Source organism: Musca autumnalis, unplaced genomic scaffold (genome assembly GCF_047663935.1).
Source record: "Musca autumnalis isolate F117 unplaced genomic scaffold, ASM4766393v1 scaffold_1, whole genome shotgun sequence".
NCBI classification, from domain to species: Eukaryota; Metazoa; Arthropoda; class Insecta; order Diptera; family Muscidae; genus Musca; species Musca autumnalis.
The window spans coordinates 210,146,872-210,168,510 of record NW_027411644.1 but is presented as its reverse complement, the minus strand read 5'-3'; the positions used below and the strand labels follow the sequence as shown (position 1 = coordinate 210,168,510).

At 35.1% G+C, this 21,639-nt stretch overlaps 1 protein-coding gene across 1 annotated transcript; it reads left to right on the top strand.

The window, feature by feature from the left end:
• Positions 1–1,243: 1,243 nt before the first annotated feature.
• On the top strand, positions 1,244–19,444 carry ppk6 (pickpocket 6). The gene is made up of 6 exons (XM_073963988.1): positions 1,244–1,412; positions 1,480–1,683; positions 1,747–2,483; positions 18,838–18,955; positions 19,020–19,129; positions 19,197–19,444. Exons 1-6 carry the CDS (start codon positions 1,258–1,260, stop codon positions 19,322–19,324), a joined length of 1,452 nt encoding a protein of 483 aa, XP_073820089.1. The 5' UTR covers positions 1,244–1,257; the 3' UTR covers positions 19,325–19,444.
• Positions 19,445–21,639: the final 2,195 nt, after the last annotated feature.

Below are 21,639 nucleotides of genomic sequence, written 5' to 3'. Positions count from 1 at the left end.
ATTTTTAATCCAAGTATCTGCAATTCGACGTTTGAGTTTCCCAGTGGTCACAAAACTTCTCCACCAAAAACATAGGTCCATACTTTGATTTAGCCCCATATAAGGTTCCCGACCTATTGAATAAATTTGTTATGATTTTTTACCATATTTAGGTATAAGTGGTCACGGAATATCTCCTCCCAAAATTGTGGCAGGAAAGAAATTAATTATTCCGTTTTACTTCAGAATATTATATGGTGGAGGGTATAAAAAGTTCGACCCGGCCGAACTTAGCACGTTTTTACTTGTTTCTTTTTGAATTGTATACAGAGTTTTAAAAAAGTAGCCCGAGGTAGCACGATATGATAATTTTGTATTTTAGTTCTGAGTGTTGTCTTTCGAATTCAACTCAAAACTCGTGCAATTTTTTGCCGTTATTTTTTATTGAAGAAATGGTGAAAATAGTTATTCATTAAAAATCTGGGAATTTTGAACTTAATATATTTGCTTTCAAACTCTACATCCTGGGTTAATGGGGCAAACTGTCGTCGGTCTAACAAGAAGTCGCGGGCAGTCGGACAAACTACGTATATAACTTTACCGATTTTTCGAGGATAATTTCGAAAACAGATCACATAATATCATTAAAAAAGTTTTTTTCTTGCTGAAACCGAACTTTCCCTATAAATTCCAAAAAACATAAAATCACGTTAGTATCATATGGAGCAAATAAAAGAAACGTCATAACCTACCCTATGATACTGCTACCTCTTTCTCGTGTTATTGTGTATTATAGTACACATTACTCGTTTTAACCTTGAACTTAATATGATAATTAATATTGTGTTCTAGTCGCTACTACTCCCCCAACCCCTCAAAAGTCCCTGGAGTAAAAACATTTTGAAATTATTTTACAAGCCTAGAGATTGTTGACTTAATGAAAGATATGTCTTCATTAATATTAAGAACATAGACACAGATAATGAATAAAGTCACTTAATGGCCATGTATTAATTATCAATCAACCCCAGAAATTCATAATAAATAGTAATTATGGAATTTATGGATGGTTGAGCTGTTGCTGCTGCTGGGGTTATTCATTTATAGAAATATTAAAAGAAAATAGAAGTGATTAGCCACAAATGAATTACAAGTTAATTAAGTATTTCGATGGTGATAGAACACCTCGACTGACCAAGTACTTGCTAAGCAAAGGGGAAAACTAACCGAGATTCATTCCACTGTCATTGGCTGAAAAGGCAACAAGAACCGGGAAATATGTATAAGCGTCGACGTTTTAATAAAGCAAAGTTATTGCTTTGCTGGAAACGTTTACGTTTGGCCTTAGGTGATACGTTTTTGGAATACGCAATGCGTACCAGAGTTAGCGGTATTTGGTTGCTAAGACCGTCAAAAACTCACGCTGTTACAAAGTAAGTAGAGATGCAGTTGATAAGTTATTACACAAAGAAGAAATAATTTGTAAAATTCTCCTTGCAGATTCATATGGTCTTCGTTATTGCTAAGCCTTTTCAGCTTGGCTGTCTATCTTTCACTGCAGTTATGGTTGAAATTCTATTCGTATCCAATTTTGAATACCATTGCCAATGATGTGGCCATAACGGATGTACCATTCCCTGGGGTAACAGTTTGCAGTCCCAAGGTTATAAATGTGGATAGAGTGCAACGTTTTATAGATAAACTGTAAGTGAAACCATCCATTCACACACACACAAAAGAATTTGAAATATAATTATTTTATTCCAGCAACATTCCACCTCAATATGACAAGGCAAAAGTAGCCAAAGGTTTTGATTATTTAAATGCCTTTACCGATCAAACATGGTTGTCGACAAATAGCTCCTCATATAATGAAACCTTTCAAGTACTTTTACTTAACAACATTAGCGCATATGAGGCGGCGGTTGCTGTCAGTGCTGGCTGTGATGATTTTGTTAAACGCTGTTTCTGGGGCGACAGAGAGTTCAATTGCCGTCAGAAAAATCAATATCTCTCATTTTCTCCCACCACCTCCTATTTGGGTCCATGCTGTTCATTTAATTTCCATCCACAAAATGAGTCGTATGTTCCATTTTCGTCCAATACCTTTGGCGTAGATGGTGGTTTAAGTTTTATTGGTGTTGAAGGTTCGGAACGTGACACCTCTACCGGCTTAATAGTATTGGTACATCATCCAATGGATTTTGCCACAGAAGCTGCTTCTTCGGTTACAATTACCTCAAATTCGGAAAGTTTTATTGAAATATATCCAACGGTACAAGCTGCATCAAAAGAAGTTCTCGAGCTGCCACCTAAAAAACGTGATTGTCTGTCGGATTATGAAGTCTCTGATAAAACCTACCGCCAAGCGGCCTGCATTTTGGAATGTGAAAGTCATACTATTTTAGAAAAGTGCCATTGTAACCCTTATCAATTGCCCAAGTTCTCGATGGAAAAAAGAATGTGCCATCTAAACGATTCCGAATGTTATTCGAGAAATTTTGGTAAGTCTCTCGGCGAACTGAACTATTTTATGCCCTTCGTCTATGCATGTTTATTAGGATGGGGTGATTTCAACACCTTAATGGGCTATTCACGTTTCTGATTCCTGGGATTGTACTGAGCAAAAAGTAATCCACTATGTCTACGGTGAAAATCGAGCTTCCCGATTTTGACTTGAAGTTTTTTATCCACAAGGCCAAAACTACCTGAAGGAGCGTTTCAATACTTTTGCGATGTACTTAATTATTGTCTGGATAGTGTCATAGTGCTGGATCGAAGATCTCAATGGTTTGGCTGTCATATGCCAAAACACACAAAAATGTGAATAAAAAACTTCAAAATCGGCAGACTTTATTTTCACCGTAGACATATTGTCTAGTAGATTTTTTAGCTCTGTACAATCCCAGGAATAAGAAACGCGAAAGTCCCATTAATGTGTTCGAATCACCCCATCCATTATCACCATTAAAAAATAAATTATTCTATGCCGTTTCATTGCGATCGACCGTCAATAACCGTGGATGTAGCATCTCACACAATTTTTAGAAAAGATAAATTTTATCTCCGGATTACCGACAGGTTATAGATATCTGTTTTTACTTGTTTTAAGCAGAAATATCGTTATATAAAATCCAGTTACGCGTCAGAAATAGAGACAAAATCCAAAAACCCAATTTTTCAGTCTTTAAAATGTCAGCATCCCTTAATAACTAATGTAGTGGATATATTAAAAAATCATACATCATCTCTGAAGTGTACTCTTTAATTTCTTCTTGGAGCATTAAGCTTTACATTGAGGTGAAAGGCCACTAATTGGAAATTACACCACTATAGGGGGAGGGTATTACAAGTTGGTTTTGGCCAAAAAGCTTATGTGGGTAAAAAGAGAACATTTTTCTCCAAAGCGAATATCTCAGCTTCTGTACGGGGTATACCAAAAGCAAATCCTGACAATGAAAGTAGAAAATATCACCTTTATCCATTTTTTTGGAAATCACGCTACAGGTCGCAATTTTGATCGGATCGTCACGAAATTTTAAGGGTTATTGGGGGTCTCACAGAGGAAGAAGCCTATTAATTTTGGTGATGGTCGGATAATATTTAGGGGTCGGAAAGGGTAAAAAACTAAGGTGGATAAAAAGACAACGTTTTTTCCAAAGCGAATATCTCAGCTTCTATATGGGGTATGTTAAAAGCAACCTGACAATGAAAGTAGAAAATATCGCCTTTCTAATGATGTAAAGTAGGTGCTCGTAGGTGATCAAACAACGAAGATATCACAATAGTAGCAAATAAAACCCAAATTTTCATTTTTGAGATTTTAATTATAATGACGATTATCACAGCTTTGGTTGGGGACTTTCCAAAAGCAAAGCCTGACTGTGAAAGAAGAATATCCCATCTTTACAATGATTCAAACTAGGTCGGCGTAGGTGACCTACTAACGGAGATATCCCAATAGTCGGAAATACATCCCATTTTTAAATTTTTTTGGAAATCACGCTACAGGTAGCCATTTTTGATCGGATCGTCACGAAATTTCGAGAGTTTGTGGGGGTTTCACAGGAGAAGCAGTCTATTGATTTTAGTCATGGGCGGATAATATTTAGGGATAGGAATGAGCAAAAAATTTATTTGGAGAAAAAGTCAATATTTTATTCCAAAGCAAATATCTCAGAGTCTTTAAGGGGTATACAGAAGGCAAAACCTGGCGATGAAAGTAGAAAATATCACCTTTACATTTTTGCGATTTTAATAATAATGACGGATATCACACCTTTGTTTGGGGACCTTCTAAAAGCAAAGCCTGACTAAGAAAGTAGAAAATCGCATATTTAAAATTATGCAAAGTAGGTTGGCGTAGGTGGTCAAATAATAGAGATATCGCAATAGTCGGCAATGCATCCCTTTTTTCCACTTTCTCTGCAATCAAAATACAGGTCGGAATTTTGATCGGTGATTTTGTCGATAATAGTCAAATATAAAACTAAATATTAATTATTTTGGTTCAGTTCGCCTTAAGTCATCTAATATATAAAAGGCAATGTGTGTATGTTAGTATGTTTGTTTTTTGTATGTTTGTATGTTCCGAATAGACTCAAAAACGGCTGAATAGATTTTCTTGAAAATTTCAGATAATGTACTGTGAACACCGGTGGTGAAAATAGGCTATATATTTTTTGAGTGGTCGTCGCGGAAGTGGAATATCGCGGTCATCCCAAATTATTCAAAAATGTATTATTTCAGATAATATACCTAATTTTAGTAAGCGTGACTACAAAACCGCTAAAACACTGGCTTCAATATGTGGGATAACGCGGTCAACGCCATATTTTGGAATACAGTAAAATCCCGATGACTTGAGATGTCACTATATAGAAATTTCGAAAAATCGATTGGGAAATCTTATGAAATTTTGTATGTGGAGTTTTTAGGTCTGAGAATAGGTCGTAATCTATTTTTTATCCCGCTAAGTGTAGTGACCGGTGGTCCTCCCCACAATTTTTTTAAGAAAACCGCGAAATTCAAGATACGTTTTAATATATTGTTTACAAATTGTTTGCAATGCTATGGCAATAACAGTCTTGACCCTGAATGGTCGTCGCGGAAGTGAAAATCGCGGTCATCCCAAAATTTTCAAAAATGTATTATTTCAATTAATTAGAACTGTCGTAAGCTGTTTTTATACGGCTAGGAGTAGTGACCGGTGGTCCTCCCCCACAATGTTTTTAAGAACATCTGAAATCTTTGATATTTTTGAACGTATTGTTTACAGATTGTTTTTCAAAAATGTATTATTTCAATAAATATACATAATTTTAGTAAGCGTGACACAAAAATGATATAAACACTAGCATGAACAAGTGGGATAGCGCGGTCGTGAGCTATTTTAATACGGCTAAGTGTAGTGACCGGAGGTTCTCCTTCAAAAACAATTTTTTTTTAAATCTGAAGTCCATGATATTTTTGAACGTATTGTTTACAGATTGTTTGCAATACTACTGTAATTACTGTCTTGACCCTGAATGGTCTTCGCGGAAGTGAAATATAGCGAAAAGTGAAAAATCGCGGTCATCACAAAATTTGCAAACATTTATTATTTCAGATAATATACATAATTTTGTAAGCGTGCCTAAAAAACGCTATAAACGCTGAACACTAAACAATAAGTGGGACAGCGCGATCAACTCCACATTTTGGAATACAGTAAAATCCGGAGAACTTGAGATGTCACAAGATCGAAATTCCAGAAAGATCCATTGGAAATCAGACAAAGTTATTGATATACAATACAATATCATCATTGGAATCAGAATACCGCGATCGTGTTCGATTTTTGAAAATATTATAATTACGGATAAAATCTCAAAATGTGGGAAGTGAAACTTCATGAGCATTGATTTCAGTCCTTGGAATAGCTAGCTAAACATACATTTTTTAAATACAGCAAAATCTCGATAATAACAACTACAATTTATAGAAGTATTTTTTTTTATGAATTATATAAATGTTGCCATACATATCCCGAAGGAACATACATTTCGCTGAGGGGTATTTTACCACTATTGCATATAGAGCGCGAAGAAAAAAAGCGTTACGTTCGATCGGCCTGAATGAGGTTAAATCCACCAAAAATAGCGAAAATCAGGCGCCACCGTTCTATGGGAGCAATATCAAAACGAGGACGTATACTGAACAGTGGCTATATCTCTGAACTATCAAAAATCGGGAGGTACTGTTTAATGGGAGCTATATCAAAACGTGAACCTATTACTGTTACATACCGAGCGCAAATAAAAAGGCGTGTCTTTCGGTCGATACGAATATTTATGCTCTCCTCTTTAAAATATATTAAAACCAGATTTCAGCCATTTCGGTGTGATAATGATGTTAAATCCTCAAAAATAGCGAAAATCAGCCGGTACCGTTCTATGGGAGCTATATCAAAACGTGGACCTATACCAACAATTCTTTGCAGTAATAATTACGACCCCAACCGAGACCAACAATCCAATATATAGCAATGTTAATTGACGTGCACCGACCATTATATGTGGGTCACAAAGTACTTTAAACTGTCGATTTATGGTGAAGGGTATAATAAAAGAGATTTTATATCTTAAATTTGGGGGATACCATTATATGGAATTTATGTCAAAACATCGATTTATATTATGAAGTTTCTAGAGGGATGCCTAATTATGGGTGTATCAATACTGGATAGATAACTAAAGTTTACACGGAGAACCCAAACAACGGGCCAGCAACGCACAATGTCGCGAGTTCATATTAACTTTGGCCAAAAATAGAAGGAGTTGTCGTAGGTGCATCAATTTTGGTACACTTACCTATTATTGACTTACAATCTTCAGGACAAAAAATTGGGTTGGTCGGTCCACGTTTTGATATAGCCCCCATAGAACCGTACCTCCCGATTTTCGGTATTTTGAATGTTTTAGACACAATGATCAACGGAAAGTATTAAAATTTTGTGGTTAGTCTTCGGCAGAGGTATCAAACATTCCAACAGAGAATTGTGGGCTTAGGTCCACGTTTTGATATAGCCCCCATACAACGGTACCTCCCGATTATCGGTATTTTGAAGATTTTAGCCTCATTATTACACCAAAATTGCTGAAATTTGGTATTTAGTCTTCGTAGGGGGGCATTATACCTTCACCTTGAAATTTGTCTGCATAGGTCCACGCCTTCATAAAGCCCCCATAGGACGGTACCTCCCGATTTTCGGTATTTTGGAGGTTTTAGCCTGATTATCACACCGAAATGGCTGAAAATTGGTATTAAGTCCCCGTTGGGGACTTATAACCTTCCACCAGAAATATGTCGGTATAGGTCCTCGTCTTCCTATAGCCCCCATAGAACCGTGCCTCCTCATTTTCGGTATTTTGAGTATTGTGGCCTCCATATCCACCAGATATGACTGAAATTTGGTGTTTAGTCTTCATATTGTTTATGAGCATATTGAATATATCAAACTCTTGCCTTTATAAATGAGAAATTTCCTTTAAAAAATTTTTTGACCGATTAGTGGTCAAAAAATAGTCAATTTTTTGTAAAAAATCGAATTTTGATTTTTGCTGTACACAATTTTTTTAAAATTTGATATTTTTAAAATTCTCTCTTTTTATAGCAAGATTATTAGGTACTTAATAAGCCCACAAAGGTATATGATGCTCGGTTCATTCGTTTTCGCGCTATAGCAAACACCGCAAAACGATTTGTTAAAAAGGGGGTATCCTCTCATTGAGGTAGTCGGTGAAAAAGAGAAATGGCATATTCGTCTGGAAACCTCTGCAGCTGGGGCCTTTATATATTTGAAGTACTCACTTTTTACTACTCATACAGCAAAAAATATCGATATACACTTTTATACAATTTTTTCCCCACTCTACTCAATTTAAAATTTGCTTCAGAAAATTAATGCACTTAGTAATACATGTTTGGGTAAATGTAAACACCATATGATTAATATTTACATGCAAACAAAAGTGTAGCCAAGTTTATTACATCCCAAGAGATCTTAGGAACTATTTTTGCAGCGACCGTTACTTTTAAATTTGAATATTAACGCATAATATTATTTATTAATTTTAGAAGAAAAAAACACAAAAATACGTATTTAATAAAATTGTCGGATTTAAATCCTCATATAACAAAAACTACTTCTCTTATCAGTACCAAACTTCAGATTCGTTTTAATTAATATGATTTCTATCACTCCCTATCAATAAATTTGTTCAACGAAGTATTTAGTTTTTACCATTTTTGGCCACGGTCGTGACACTGTGCAACGCGGACCGGGTCAGCTAGTTTGGTATAAAAGCCAGATAGGTGAAAACTTTCGTATCTCCCTAAATGTTTTCGAGTGAAAAGATTATGCGCAGAGGTAGTGGTGTAGGGTATCACATAGTCGGCCCCGTACCAACTATAACCTTTTCTCACTTGTTAAACCTCCGTTTGCGCAAAAACGCGAGTGTTGTGAAAGAAACGAAACGATCCACAGAAAACGCGAATTAATCCTCGATATTTTCAAAAACATGTTTCGCAAATGTTTCAATTTTTACAGTAGCCATTTCCGCCGTTCTAGTGGATGGATTTTTCAATCTACAATATCGCGGGGTACAAGCACACTCGAAAGGATATTGTAAATACTGCCCTATTAAGGAACACCATTGAAGTTTTCTACTCAGGAAGGTTTTTTCGTGTGCAAAATAATAGCAGTGCAAGTAAGCCAAGTAAAACAAACATGTTAAAAGCTGTTCGTTTATAACTTTTTACAGTTGAAAAGTATTTTTGAATGAAAATAGGACGAAATGCTGACAATATGTGTACAAATGTGGATCATCACTACTGCCTTTAGTGCATCACTGCAGCCCAGATGGTTACAAACATAAAAAATTTAAATATTTTAAGGAAAAACTTACCACATAGTGGAAGATATCGGTGGTATTTTCGCAAAAATTATCTGTACTGGTCGAAAATCATCGTACGTATCCTCAAAGCAACTAATATCCATAGCACGGATACTATTTTTGGAATTTAATGTAAAAATAATCTGATAAAGCGAAGGAAATAAGACCAAAACTTTTGGAAACGTGCCAAAAACCCATTTTTATGGATTGGTATGGTCTTCATTTTTGTTATCCAGAACTAGAGCTACAAGTTTGCCAAAGATCCAAATATGAAAATCCAATCGGTTTCCGAGATATGAAACCAACAACTTATAGCCATAGACTAAGATTAGCCGGCTGTAGATGAAGTCATAAATCCAAATTTTAGATTTTAGCTGAAATTTTTGAAATTTGGGGGAAAAATACCAGAAGGAGCAAACCGAAAACCACCATCTTCGAACTTTATATAAGGCTCGCAGAAATAATGATATAAACAAAGTTTGGACCAACGCAGTATCCATTTCGAAAGTTGTCGTGCGCACCACTCTCTTTTTTTCTGGAAGTATGGACTTGCCCCTGAAAAAACGTGTACTGCAGTAATAGGAGCCCCGAGAACACTTGTTGCAAAAAAGCAAAGCGTTTCCATAGAGGTCTTTTTATTTATTAATTTATTTATTTCATATTTTTACTTATAACTAAATTATTAGCAGCCATGAAGCCAAGACTACTAAGGTCTTAAGCTTACCCAGGCATATTTACTAATTATCCAGAGAGGTCTTAAACTGCACTTCTCTGAACATTTTTGAAATACTCTGTGGAAGGTTACCGAAAGAGTGGATCGATATGGTAAATTTTTGGACAAAATATCACGAAGGCCAAATTTTAGACCGAATCGGTTGATCTGTTCGAATTGTCGTGTTCTCCAGGCAGCCACCCAGACGGACGAACATAGCTAAGTCGTCTCCAAGTTTTCTGAAACAGATTACTTCCAAACACACTTCGGCCCTAAAACCATGCATCTGATGCATCTGAAAGCTGGCAACCCTGTTAGCGCCAACCTGCGTTTTTCGAGTGCTCTGAGTGTGGTGTTGAAAAATAATAAGTTTCTAATTGATTTGAATATCTGATACCTCTAAAACTTTTTCAATTGAATAAGTGCGAGAAAAAGAGTTGATGAAAGATAAAAAATGGCTGGAAAAAGTAGAAAAAGCATAAAAGCAAAAAAATAATATGTGGCCAATGCAAATTAGTAATAAATCAAGAAGTCGAGGACAATATTACATGTGACAAATGTGAGAGAAGAATGCATGTCAAATGTACCAAAATGGATAAGAGAGAGTTTGACCGACTTGTTGATAATGCTGATGAAGAATACATATGTGATGTGTATAAGGGAGACGACAGTACCACTATTAAAGATGAATTGAGAATTATTAAAGATAAACTAAATCAGCTCGATCAGCTGGCAGATATACAGAGAGCAATATCGTTTTTATCTACACAATATGAGGATGTTATGAAGACAATGATGGAGAGCAAACAGCAAATAGAAACAGTAAAGAGAGAGAATAACGAATTGAAAAAAGAAATTGTTTACTTAAGATCAGCTGTTAAGATTTTAAATGATGATAAAGTAAAAAACGATTGTATTGTTTTTGGAATGAACACCAATGATAAAAAATCTGCTACTGATATGGCAATTGATTTGGCCAAAGTAATGGGATCTAACATTGCTAGAGATGATATTGAGGATGCCTTCTTTACTGGAAAATCAAAAGAAAAGAAGAATTTAATAATAAAGTTTGCACAAAAAAGGTCAAAGGAAGAATTCATGAAGGCGAAATCGGAGCTAAAAAATAAAGAAAACATGCAGAAAGTTTATGTAAATGATCGGTTGAGTAATGAATCTTCTAGTCTGTTGAGATATGCTAAAACTTTAAGAAGTGTAGGCTACGCATCTGTGTTCCCTGATCATGGTCGCATTTCAGTAAAAAAACGAGTGATTCTAGAGCCAAAATAATACGTTCGGAGGAAGATGTAGATATATTATTAATGGATGCAACAACGGAGAAATATAATCCACGAAAAAGCATTCAGCGACCAATAAATGTCAATATTGAAAGCAGTGACGATGAGAGTTGATTGGCAGATAATTCCTAAATTTATATTTATTTAAAGAAATTATTTGCATGCTATTATATTTTTCTTTTTATTATGAATTATTTTAAAAATTTTGATGCTTATAAAACCTTTTTAAATAATTTTAAAAATAATTATATTAGTATTGTCAAGGTTAATACAAGGAGCACTTCTTCAGTTTATAAATTTGATCAATTTAAGACAGTAATAGCTAGCCTTCCCAAGATGCCAGATATTATAGCAGTAAATGAGACGTGGTTAAGAAATGATTATACGCAGATACATATATACTTTCCCACATTATAGTTCGGTGCACAGCTGCCGTAATGATGGCTATGGTGGCACATCCATATTCATTAGTAATCGTTTTAAATATACAGTGATTTTCTGTGGATGCGTTAATTATGTGAATATGGTGCATATAAAGCTTCATAATCTCAAGATTGGAGGAAAAGCGCTTAACGTTTTCTCGTTTTATAGATCCCAGAAGTGCTTGATGTCGGACTTCTTGGATTTAATGGAAGAGAAGTTGGAAATTACTGCTGAAAGTTCAGTTGTTTTGGGGGATTCCAATATAGATTTAAATGGGCCACTAGCTAGCGATCTTAAAGCTTTGTTTTATACATGTGGTTACTATAGTTGTCATAATTTAGTTACTCGACCTCAAAGCGGTACGAGCATTGATAATGTATTCGCCAACATAGTAAATGAGCTCATTGGAATAGACTCTGTAGAATTTGATCTGAGCGATCATAATATGATATTCTGTAGACTATCAACTAATATAGAAGACACTGGTTCCTATCAAGTAATAAGAAAATCCTTTGACTATAGGACTGTTGAGAGATTGTTGAATGAACGTCTTTCGGAGCTAAGGCTTTCAGCAGACCCATCTGTTATGTCATCGGACTTAACCCAAATTATAAATAATGCTTTAAATGAAAGTATGTCTATGTATTCTGATAAAAAGTATAAAAAGCATGATTTAGCGCCATGGATTAACAGAAACTTGTGGGACTTGATGGAGGAAAAAGATAAACTTTTAAAATTAAGAAGGAGGCACAGGAATAAGGAATCGATTAATAAAAGGCTTAAAAGAATCAGTAGGATAATTTGGAAATCTACTAGAGTTTGTATGAATGGTTATTATGCTGAAAATATAAGGACGAATTCGGGCGACCCCAAGAAGTGTTGGAGATTCTTAAATAAAGCAATGGGAAGGAGTTCAGAAAAGAGCCTGTATGTAACAGTGGTGATGTAATTAATGATGAACTTGGTTTATCGAATACACTGAATGATTATTTTGTTGATTCCGTTGAAAACTTGAGGCGTAGTAACCTCAACATGTTGATGACAATCCCAATTTATTACGAACTTTAAGAATGCATGATGGTCAATTTCGCTTTAAAGAAGTTTTAGCACATGAAGTAAAGGATGTTGTGCTGGGAATGAAGAAAACGGCAAGTCCTGGGCATGACAACATTCCTATGGAATTGCTGGTTAGGTTCTGTGATCTGCTGACACCATATATAGCAAGAATATTCAATAGCATGATAGAAGTTGCTAAATATCCTGATATATTTAAACTTCACAAAATTGTTGCTATTCCTAAAACTGCAAATGCTTACAAAGTTGAACAATATAGGCCAATTGCACTGTTATACTCTTTAGACAAAGTCATTGAAAGAATCATGCATAATCAAATATTGAACTACCTAGAAGAGAACTCTATTTTATATCGTTCACAATTTGCTTATGTAAATGGTGGTGGTACGAATGAGGCAATAGTGAAAGCTATTCATTTAATATGTTGCGGATTGGATCAAGGTCATTGCGGTATCGCGGGATTGTTTTATGATTTTAGTAGAGCTTTCGACTTAGTTGATCATAATATTATTCTTGATAAGCTATACTACTATGGTGTCAGGGATAAAGAACTTGAACTTATTGGAAGTTATTTAGAAAATCGAGCACAATTTGTTCAGGTCGGTAACAGCAGAAGTTTCATTCGTCCAATATTAAGAGGGGTTCCCCAAGGTAGTATTTTGGGTCCCCTTCTATTTATGATATATATCAACGATATCAATAATCTATGTCTAGTGGGGAAGATAGTGATGTTTGCCGACGATATAGCAATTTTTTATCCTTACGAATATGAGAAGGTGCTAGAGGCCCAGATGCTGAGAGATTCTTCATTAGTTGTTGAATTTGCACGAATCAATAGACTTGTACTGAATGCTAGCAAAACCAGATTGCTAAGGTTTCGACCCTATTGTCCGCAACTTGAGTTTAATTTTGAAATTTTGATTGATGGTAGTATTGTGCATGAAATTAAAGAAATAAAGTATCTGGGAGTACAATTACAATACAACTTGAAATGGGATTGCCATATTAGGTATGTTAAGATGAAAATTGCTTCTGCAGTTGGTGTGTTGTGCAAGCTAAGAACGAGATTGAATACTGAAACGAGGCTTTTAATTTACAACGCGCTGATACACTCCCACCTTGAGTATTTAGTTATTGCATATGGTCACAAATGATTTAAAATCCCTTCAAAAGTTGCAAAATAAAGCTCTACGCTGTGTTTTAACTTGCCCTCTAGGTATAATACTTTATCTTTGTATATGGACTATGGAAAGTCAATTTTGCCTATCACCGGTTTATATAAAAAACAGTTATTAATGTATGTTCACAAATCTGTCAAAAACATTAGTACTCGATCAATTACTTTCTATGATGGCTCGAATGTATTTAATACTAGAAATGCGTCTAATCTTAGAATTCCGAGATGTAGACTTGAATTAACAAGGCAAAGAATTGATTATGCTGGAAGTGTTGAGTATAATAACTTACCGCTTTTTATAAGGCAAAGTGAAACGTTACTAAATTTTAAATCACGCTAAAAAAATTATTTATTATCAAACTTGGAAATGCTTCTCTGACATTTTATTATTATTTTTTCTTATTACGCATTGTAATTTATTAATATTTAATTAAATAGATCTTGCATGATATTGTATTAATAGATAAAACTGTTATTGTTGCCAGCTAGTCCCATTTATGTCATTTTTGGCGCGGGACTAATGGACTTTTATATTGTTATTCTTCTTTTGAATTTGTTAATAAATGAATTTCTAATTAAAAAAAAAACCATCATTTCGGCGAGACACACTTTGACTAAAGACTGCGAGTCAGAAAGACTGGCCGCCAGAATTGAATTTTAAAAGAATTCAAGACTGGCTGCCAGAGTTTTCCTTGATCCTGATTCATTTATGAGAAGAAACACGATAGGAAACCAGTATTTCTGTAAGAGAAGTCAAACGATTGGACTCCAAAATTAGTCTATTAACAGATGCACGATTGGGCGACAGAATTTGTCATTTACATACCCCCGATTTGGTGCTAGAATTTCATGATGGACATCCTCACTATTGCTCAGCACTAGTTCTCTATCAAGAAAACCACTATCGCCCTTCAGAAATTCTTTCTGATAAGATCTACGATTGGACACCGACATATATTTACGGAAATAACTACAATTGGGTTCTTTATGACAATAACAACGATTGAACACCTGAATTTCCGAAATTGAAAAATTTGCCATATTCTGACACCGCAGCGTGACAAAATGCAAAAAAAAAACACGTGTATCGGCGTTTTTTTTTTTTCTTTATATATAACTCCTAAATTCTACCTGTAAATATAAAAAAACAATAGTGGATAACGCCATGATATCCAAACGTTCCCTCTGCATAAATCAATTCTCTACTAATCCCATTTTCCTTCCATAAATTACTCAATAAAATTGGAGTGGAAAACTGAAGCCGTGATTTTGAACTTTTGTGAAGTAGGAAACAAAGGAAAGGTCCTCAACATGCCATGTAAACAAAACTTGTCAAAACTTTAGTAGACAATAATTGATGATCAAAAATCTTCTGATATAGGAGAGCAATTACTAATGACGTAGGAATAAAAATTACCATAGTATTTGTGAACATTAAAAAATGGGATTACCAAGTAGGACTATAGGAAAAGTTTGGAGTTTCAATTAACTGACATAATTTCGCATATGCATTTATCTAATGAAGTGCGATATATACATATACTAGTTACCAAGCTTTGCATTCGTCTGCCACAAAAACAACATTCAATACGCCTGAAGATCGGCTTAACCACCCGTGAAACGTAGCGTAATGGTTGAATGCGTGGGACTTCGGTTTTCAATGTATATAATAGGTCTAATAAGCTTAACTCGAAAGAGAATTAATTAAAAAATTAAATGTTAAGATATTTCTATGGTTTTCCGATTGTATACTCTTTCTTTTGGTCTGACCGAAGTGATATCACTGAATTACATAACATTTATCTTAGTTGTGAGTTATTTGATAAATGATACACCCAAAATATATATGAGATTATTAATATATCCATTGTTTTGAACATACTTTAACTCTGATATATTGTCAACAAAGTTCTGAAAACAAGAGGAAATTGGCCAAGAAGTCTTACGTCATTTTAATTAAAAATAGTAATGAAAATTATTTATTCTTTAGAGTGTAATTATTGAATTATTTACTCACCACAAATATAAACACATGCTAAATATACATGTAAATATAGTAATATTACTTGATGAGTCTTGAATTCAGTTGTAATAAATGAAAAAAAGTAATATAAGTCTAAAATAAGGTTTACATCATTGCTAAATAAGAAATGTTCGCTAACATGAACTTGCAAAATTTTGGTCAGGTGGGCCCCCCACCCGAAATGAAATCCTGGCTACGTCCCTGACTGTATCGAAAAAATAGGTTTTTTAGAAAAAATATCGAACTCAATTTTGTCCTTTGGCAGTAGATTACTGTGATGCTGTGTGGGCTACATAGTCAATATACATATCAAATTATGCGTAATCGCGAGTACTTTAATCCTATTATTGTTTTTTAGAAATTCTTAATGCGCATCCCAGTTAAATCAAAAATACAAAAGAACGCCTAAAATCCGGCTTCAAAATGTCAGCATCCAAAAAAGTGGATGCAGTGAAAATTTTGAAAAGTGATACATTAGAAGTGTAATACCGATTTTGTATTCTTCTACTTTTACTTTGGACAGTGCATTGATATAACGATATGCGACCCTTTAAAGTATATCTATTCTTGATCAGAATAAAATTTCCTTGTCGATCTGTTGTAATCACTCTAGCGTCCAGAATAATTGAGTTAGAACGCTTTATTTTTGCACCGACTATCTTTTTTTTCAAAGACAGGGCTATATCGGTCCACGTTTTGGTATAGGCCCAATAAAGGGTACCTCCCCATTTTAAGTATTTTTAGAATTTTAGTTGACCAATCGAACTAAAACTTTGTGCACTTTTCAGATTTGGAAGACAATACACGAATATGAAACCAAAATCAATATGGGTCCATTTTTTCTTATAACCCCCATATAGCGGTAACACCCGATTTCAGATAATTTGGGGATTTTATCTTCATTTTTGGCACGAATTGGGTGTAACTTGACATTTGGAGTTCCCAACAGTACAGAAACTTCCCCACAAAATATTGTGGACACAGGTCAGGGTTTTGGTATAACCCCCATATAGTGGTACTACCCGATTTCAAGTATTTTGAGGATTTTATCTTAATTTTTAGCCCGATTTGGCTATAATCAGCATTTGGAGTTCCCAATGGTACAGAAACTTCCCCACCAAAAATTGTGGACATAGGTCCAGGGTTTGGTATAGCACCCATATAACGGTACCACCCGATTTCAGACATTAAAGTTTTAATGTACATATTCGCGTAATTTGGCTGTAATTTGATTATGGGGTTATCAGTGGTAAAAATGTTACTAAAAAGTTAAAAATAAAAAATAATTTAAAAAGAAAGAAGAATATACTTATTGAGGCTAAGCGAATATTTTTTTCTTATTTTTAGGGCATTTATAAATAAAACACTGCAACTAATTTTTTTAAATTAAGTTTTATTTGACATTTGAGGTTCTCATGTTCTCTCACAAAACTTGTCCACCTAAAATATTCAACATAGGTTCAGACTTTGATATAGCCCCCATATTAAGGTGCCGCTCTTGAAGACATTTGTATACCCTTATCATACGGGCAAAATGTGCCTTATCGTAATAATGGTTGAGGTCTAACTCAAGTATGTTTGGACGAAATCCGTTTCAGACAATTTGGAGTTGATTTAGCTATGTCCGTCCGTCTGGTCGGCTGGAGCGCACGATAACTCTCGAACTGATCAACCGATTCGGTCCAAAATTTGGCTTTCGTAATATTTTGTGCAAACTTAGTTTAATTTCGAAGATAGGTTATATCGGTCCATTTCTTTCGGTACCTCGCACACAAAAGTTCGAAAATTTTCGGAAAATTTGTGGGCACGATAAATCTTGAAGGGAGTAACCGATTTGGTCCTTACTTTGCACATCGCGAAATTTCTACCAGACTTAAATGAGGTTACAATATGGACTCAATCGGTCCACTCATCCCACACAAAATTTTGGAAAAGTTCAGTATAGGACCTGCTCTCGAATCGCTTTGGTTTTTGTTGTAGCAACTTGTATTCACTGCCCCACATATGAAGTTTCATAAGTTGCAAAAAAACTCTATGACACTGTGTGTAGTGGTTGGAGCGCAAGATAACTTTCGAACGGAATTGTTGGTTAGGTCCAAAATTTGGCCTTCGCAATGTTTTGTCCAAACTTAGTTTAAGTTCGAAGATAAGCCATATCGGTCCACTCCTTCAGGTACGATTGCTCTCGAATCAATGATTTTTGTTGAAGCAACTTGCATTCGGTGCCTAAATTACGACGGTAAAATTTTTTTCAGGGGCATGTAAAAAACCCCTATGGCACCATATGTAGTGGCTGGAGAGCACGATAACTCTCGAACTGATCAACCGATTTGGTCCAAAATGCTTTCTGACATACTGGTCCAAAAGTTATACGATGGCTAGAGGGCGAGATATCTTTCGAAAATATGTGACTCCCTAAATAAGATCCACTTCCGTAAAGGACTATGCCAGTCCATTCCTTCAAGTACCTCCTCCGCAACATTTTTGAACTTTAATCCTTATACACATTTTTGTCGTCTAGTTAAAAAATGGCCACAATATTCTGAAAAGAATCTAAGTACATTCGATCTGTCCGTAGATGAAAGTTTCAATTCACGTAGGCTGAGGGTATATCTTTCGGCAAAACAGACTGTTACTTTCTTACTTGTTAGATACATTTTTAGGCCATACTTAGGTACTTGGGGTATCCATGGTCATAAAATATTTCTACCTAAAATTAATGACAGGAAAGAAAAGTAATTATTCGATTTTAGATCAGAACATTTAATGGTGGAGGTTTAAAAATTCGGTCCGACCGATCTTTACGATTTTGTACTTGTTTTAAAATAGTCTTGCTTATCCCCATTGTTGCTGTTTTAATATATTATTAAAACAACTAATTTATTAGTGAAAATAATTTGCCATTGTTCGCCAAGGGTTAAGGTCTCTGTTGGGGACACCGTGCCATAGTCCCTGTTGTTTGGGGGTTAAGATAAATTAGTAAGCGTAATGTTGTCTCGAGTGTGGGGTTGTGTTATAATTCAGATGAATGACTACTTGGCAATAAGTAACTAAATTAGGTCGTCTAAAAATAAAAGCGTGTGACCAAGTGCATTGTGAGAGAGTTTACATACATATCGCAATATTCCTCTCAACTACATAACTCAATTACCGTCCCAGTATTGATATTTCACTATTACATACATTTTGAAGATTTTAATCGTTATATTTATTTACAGATAATTTCAAAAGTGTTCGTTGCGAGAATTGTCTTCCCAATTGTCATGATGTCACCTATAATACGTTGGCATATAAAACGGATATTTTACGGCACAACTATTCCGTGAATCATTTTCAGTAAGTATATCGGAGAAAATTTAATTTAATGAACTATAGTTATTTTTCATTTCGACATTTTCAGCAAACGTTTAAACTATTCCGCTGACATGTTTGTTGTGCATATATTTTTGTCGCGTCAGGTGGTACCTTCGATACACAAAGTTACTGTAATGTCATGGATTGGTTTATTGTGTAAGTATTTATTTTAAAATGCAAATAAAAATGTTTTAATTTTCTTTAATATGTAATTTTTTTCCAGCTGATTTGGGAGGTGTTTTCAACTTGTGTTTGGGCCTAAGCATGATTTCTGTTGTGGAGTTTATTTACTACTGTACCTATCGCCTAAAAGTTAATTATAAAATGCGTAGTCTTTTAATGCAGACCTAAGGCAATTCCGACAATGCATGTGTGAGGGTGTGTATTTGCTAACGATCATTTTGGCAATGACGATAAAACAAAAACTGGTTTTAATGATGTAATTTAAACTCATTTGTCACTTATTAAGCATTTTAAGGTCACAATTCACAATAAAATCTAATAAAATATTTAAATTTCTTAAAAGCTAACACTTACAATGGGGAATGTTTTCAAATAACACATTTTCCAATCACATTAATGTTTCATATTTCAAAAATGGATTTATTTCAATTATACCATTATATTGGGTGATATATCTGAACTGTTTGTGGAACAAGTAAAAAGGTATCAGTCGGCTTTGCCGAGAGAGATATAACATCAGCGTTCGTGAATTGAAACTTTCATCTACGGACAGATCGAATGTATAACTTTGGACCATGGACTTTTCCACGAAAAACATAATATCCCTGTAAACAGGACCACAACGAACAGCATCAGTATACATTTCCAAGGATCTTCGAACAGACACTAAACTGCATTTAGACACAAATGTTGAATTTTTGTGGGGGAGGTACCCTAAGGAGATATTGACCATTTTAGAAGTTAAACTAAATTTTGACAATATATAAGGAGATCCAAAGTTTGGCCAAATCGGTTGCCCCGTTCAAGAGATAAAGTGCATAATATATTAGTGAAATTTTTTAAATATTGGGGGGGAGTATCGAAATTTGTGGACCGGTATTGTCCATGTTCGAACTGAAACTATGTTTGTACAAAATATGACGAAGACCAAATTTTTTACACCTTTCGGACTGTTTTCTCAAGAAGTATGTACTTCCCCAGGAAAAAAACGAATGCAAGTTGCTTCAACAAAAATCAAAGTGATTCGAGAGCAGGTTTTAAAGTGAATTTATCCGAAATTTTGTGTGGAAGGTACCCGAAGGAGTGGACAAATATAGTCCATATTCGAACCTGATCTATATCTGGTAGATGTATTAGTATATGTACAGTATGGACCAAATCGGTCACTCCCATCAAGAGTTATCGTGCGCACAATATTTCCAAACATTTTTGAACTTATGTGGGGGAGGTAACTGAAGGAAAGGACTTATATGGCTTATCTTCGAACTTAAACTATTACGAAGTCCAAATGTTGGACCGAATCGGCAGATCCGTTCGAGAGTTATCTTACGCTCCAACCACTACACGATGAAACTTGTATCATCGTATAGGGGACAGTGAATACAAATTGCTACAATAAAAATAAAAGCGATTCGAGAGCAGGTCTTAAAGTGAACTTATCCGTAATTTTGTGTGCAAAGTACCCGAACGAGTGGACAAATATAGTCCATATGCGAAAGATGTCAGGAGGTCTTCTTTCTACAGAAGACCTGAAGGAGGTATTCTATCTGTGGAAGTCTCCTGTCTATGCATGACCTCAGGAGGGCTTCTGTCTATAGAAAACCTCAGGGAGTCTTCGGTCTATAGAAAGCTTCAAGAGGTATTCTGTGTACAGAAGACTTGAAGAGCTTTTCTGTGTATAGACGACTTCAAGAGATCTTCTGTCTAATGAAGACCTTAAAAGATATTTTTTCTAAAGAAGATTTCAAAAGGTCTTCTATCCAAAGGTATTCTGCCTTAATAAGACCTCAAAGGGTCTTCTGTCTATATAAGTCGACAAGCAGTTTCCTGTCAATAGAAGACTTAAAGGGGTTTTCTTTTTGTGGACGCTAGAGAGGGAAAAAAGTCGAATCAAAATCAACACCGTATGGTGTCAACATTAGCATAGGCGTGCTCAATTTTTGTTGACCACGACTGTTGTCATTTTTTGAATGTGACCACGGATGGTGTCAATATGAGCACATGTGCACTTTGACCACGGTACGTTGTCAATTCTCGAAAGCGTTGACACCATCTCGTTGTCAAATTGACGACGGCATGCTCATTTCGACCACAAACGGTGTTGATACACTATCGACAATGGATGTGGTCTGTTTGACCACGTATGGTGTAATTTTTTCTCTGGGTGTAGGTCAACTCAGAATATTATACTGATTAAGAATATGCATGCTTTATAGGGACGCAAATGAGTATTTCAATGCGTTACAAACGGAAAAATCAAACTTAATATACCCTTCATACTATGACAGAGTATTAGAACTGATTTCTGTCTATGGAAGTTCCTTATCCGGACCGTAGAAGAGCACAAGACGTCTTCGACATAAAGAATACATCAAGATGTCTTGTGTTGTAGAAGATTCCAATAGGGTTTCTTTTACCTACAGACGACCTTGGGAGTTCTTTTTTCTGTAAAGGACATCAAGAGTTCATTTGCCAACAAATGG

Coding starts and splice junctions, on each gene's coding strand:
- ppk6 (XM_073963988.1), top strand. CDS start 1,258: ATGTATAAGCGTCGACGTTTTAATAAAGCAAAGTTATTGCTTTGCTGG. Junction 1,413..1,479: donor AAAACTCACGCTGTTACAAA/GTAAGTAGAGAT, acceptor TTCTCCTTGCAG/ATTCATATGGTCTTCGTTAT. Junction 2,484..18,837: donor ATGTTATTCGAGAAATTTTG/GTAAGTCTCTCG, acceptor ATTTATTTACAG/ATAATTTCAAAAGTGTTCGT.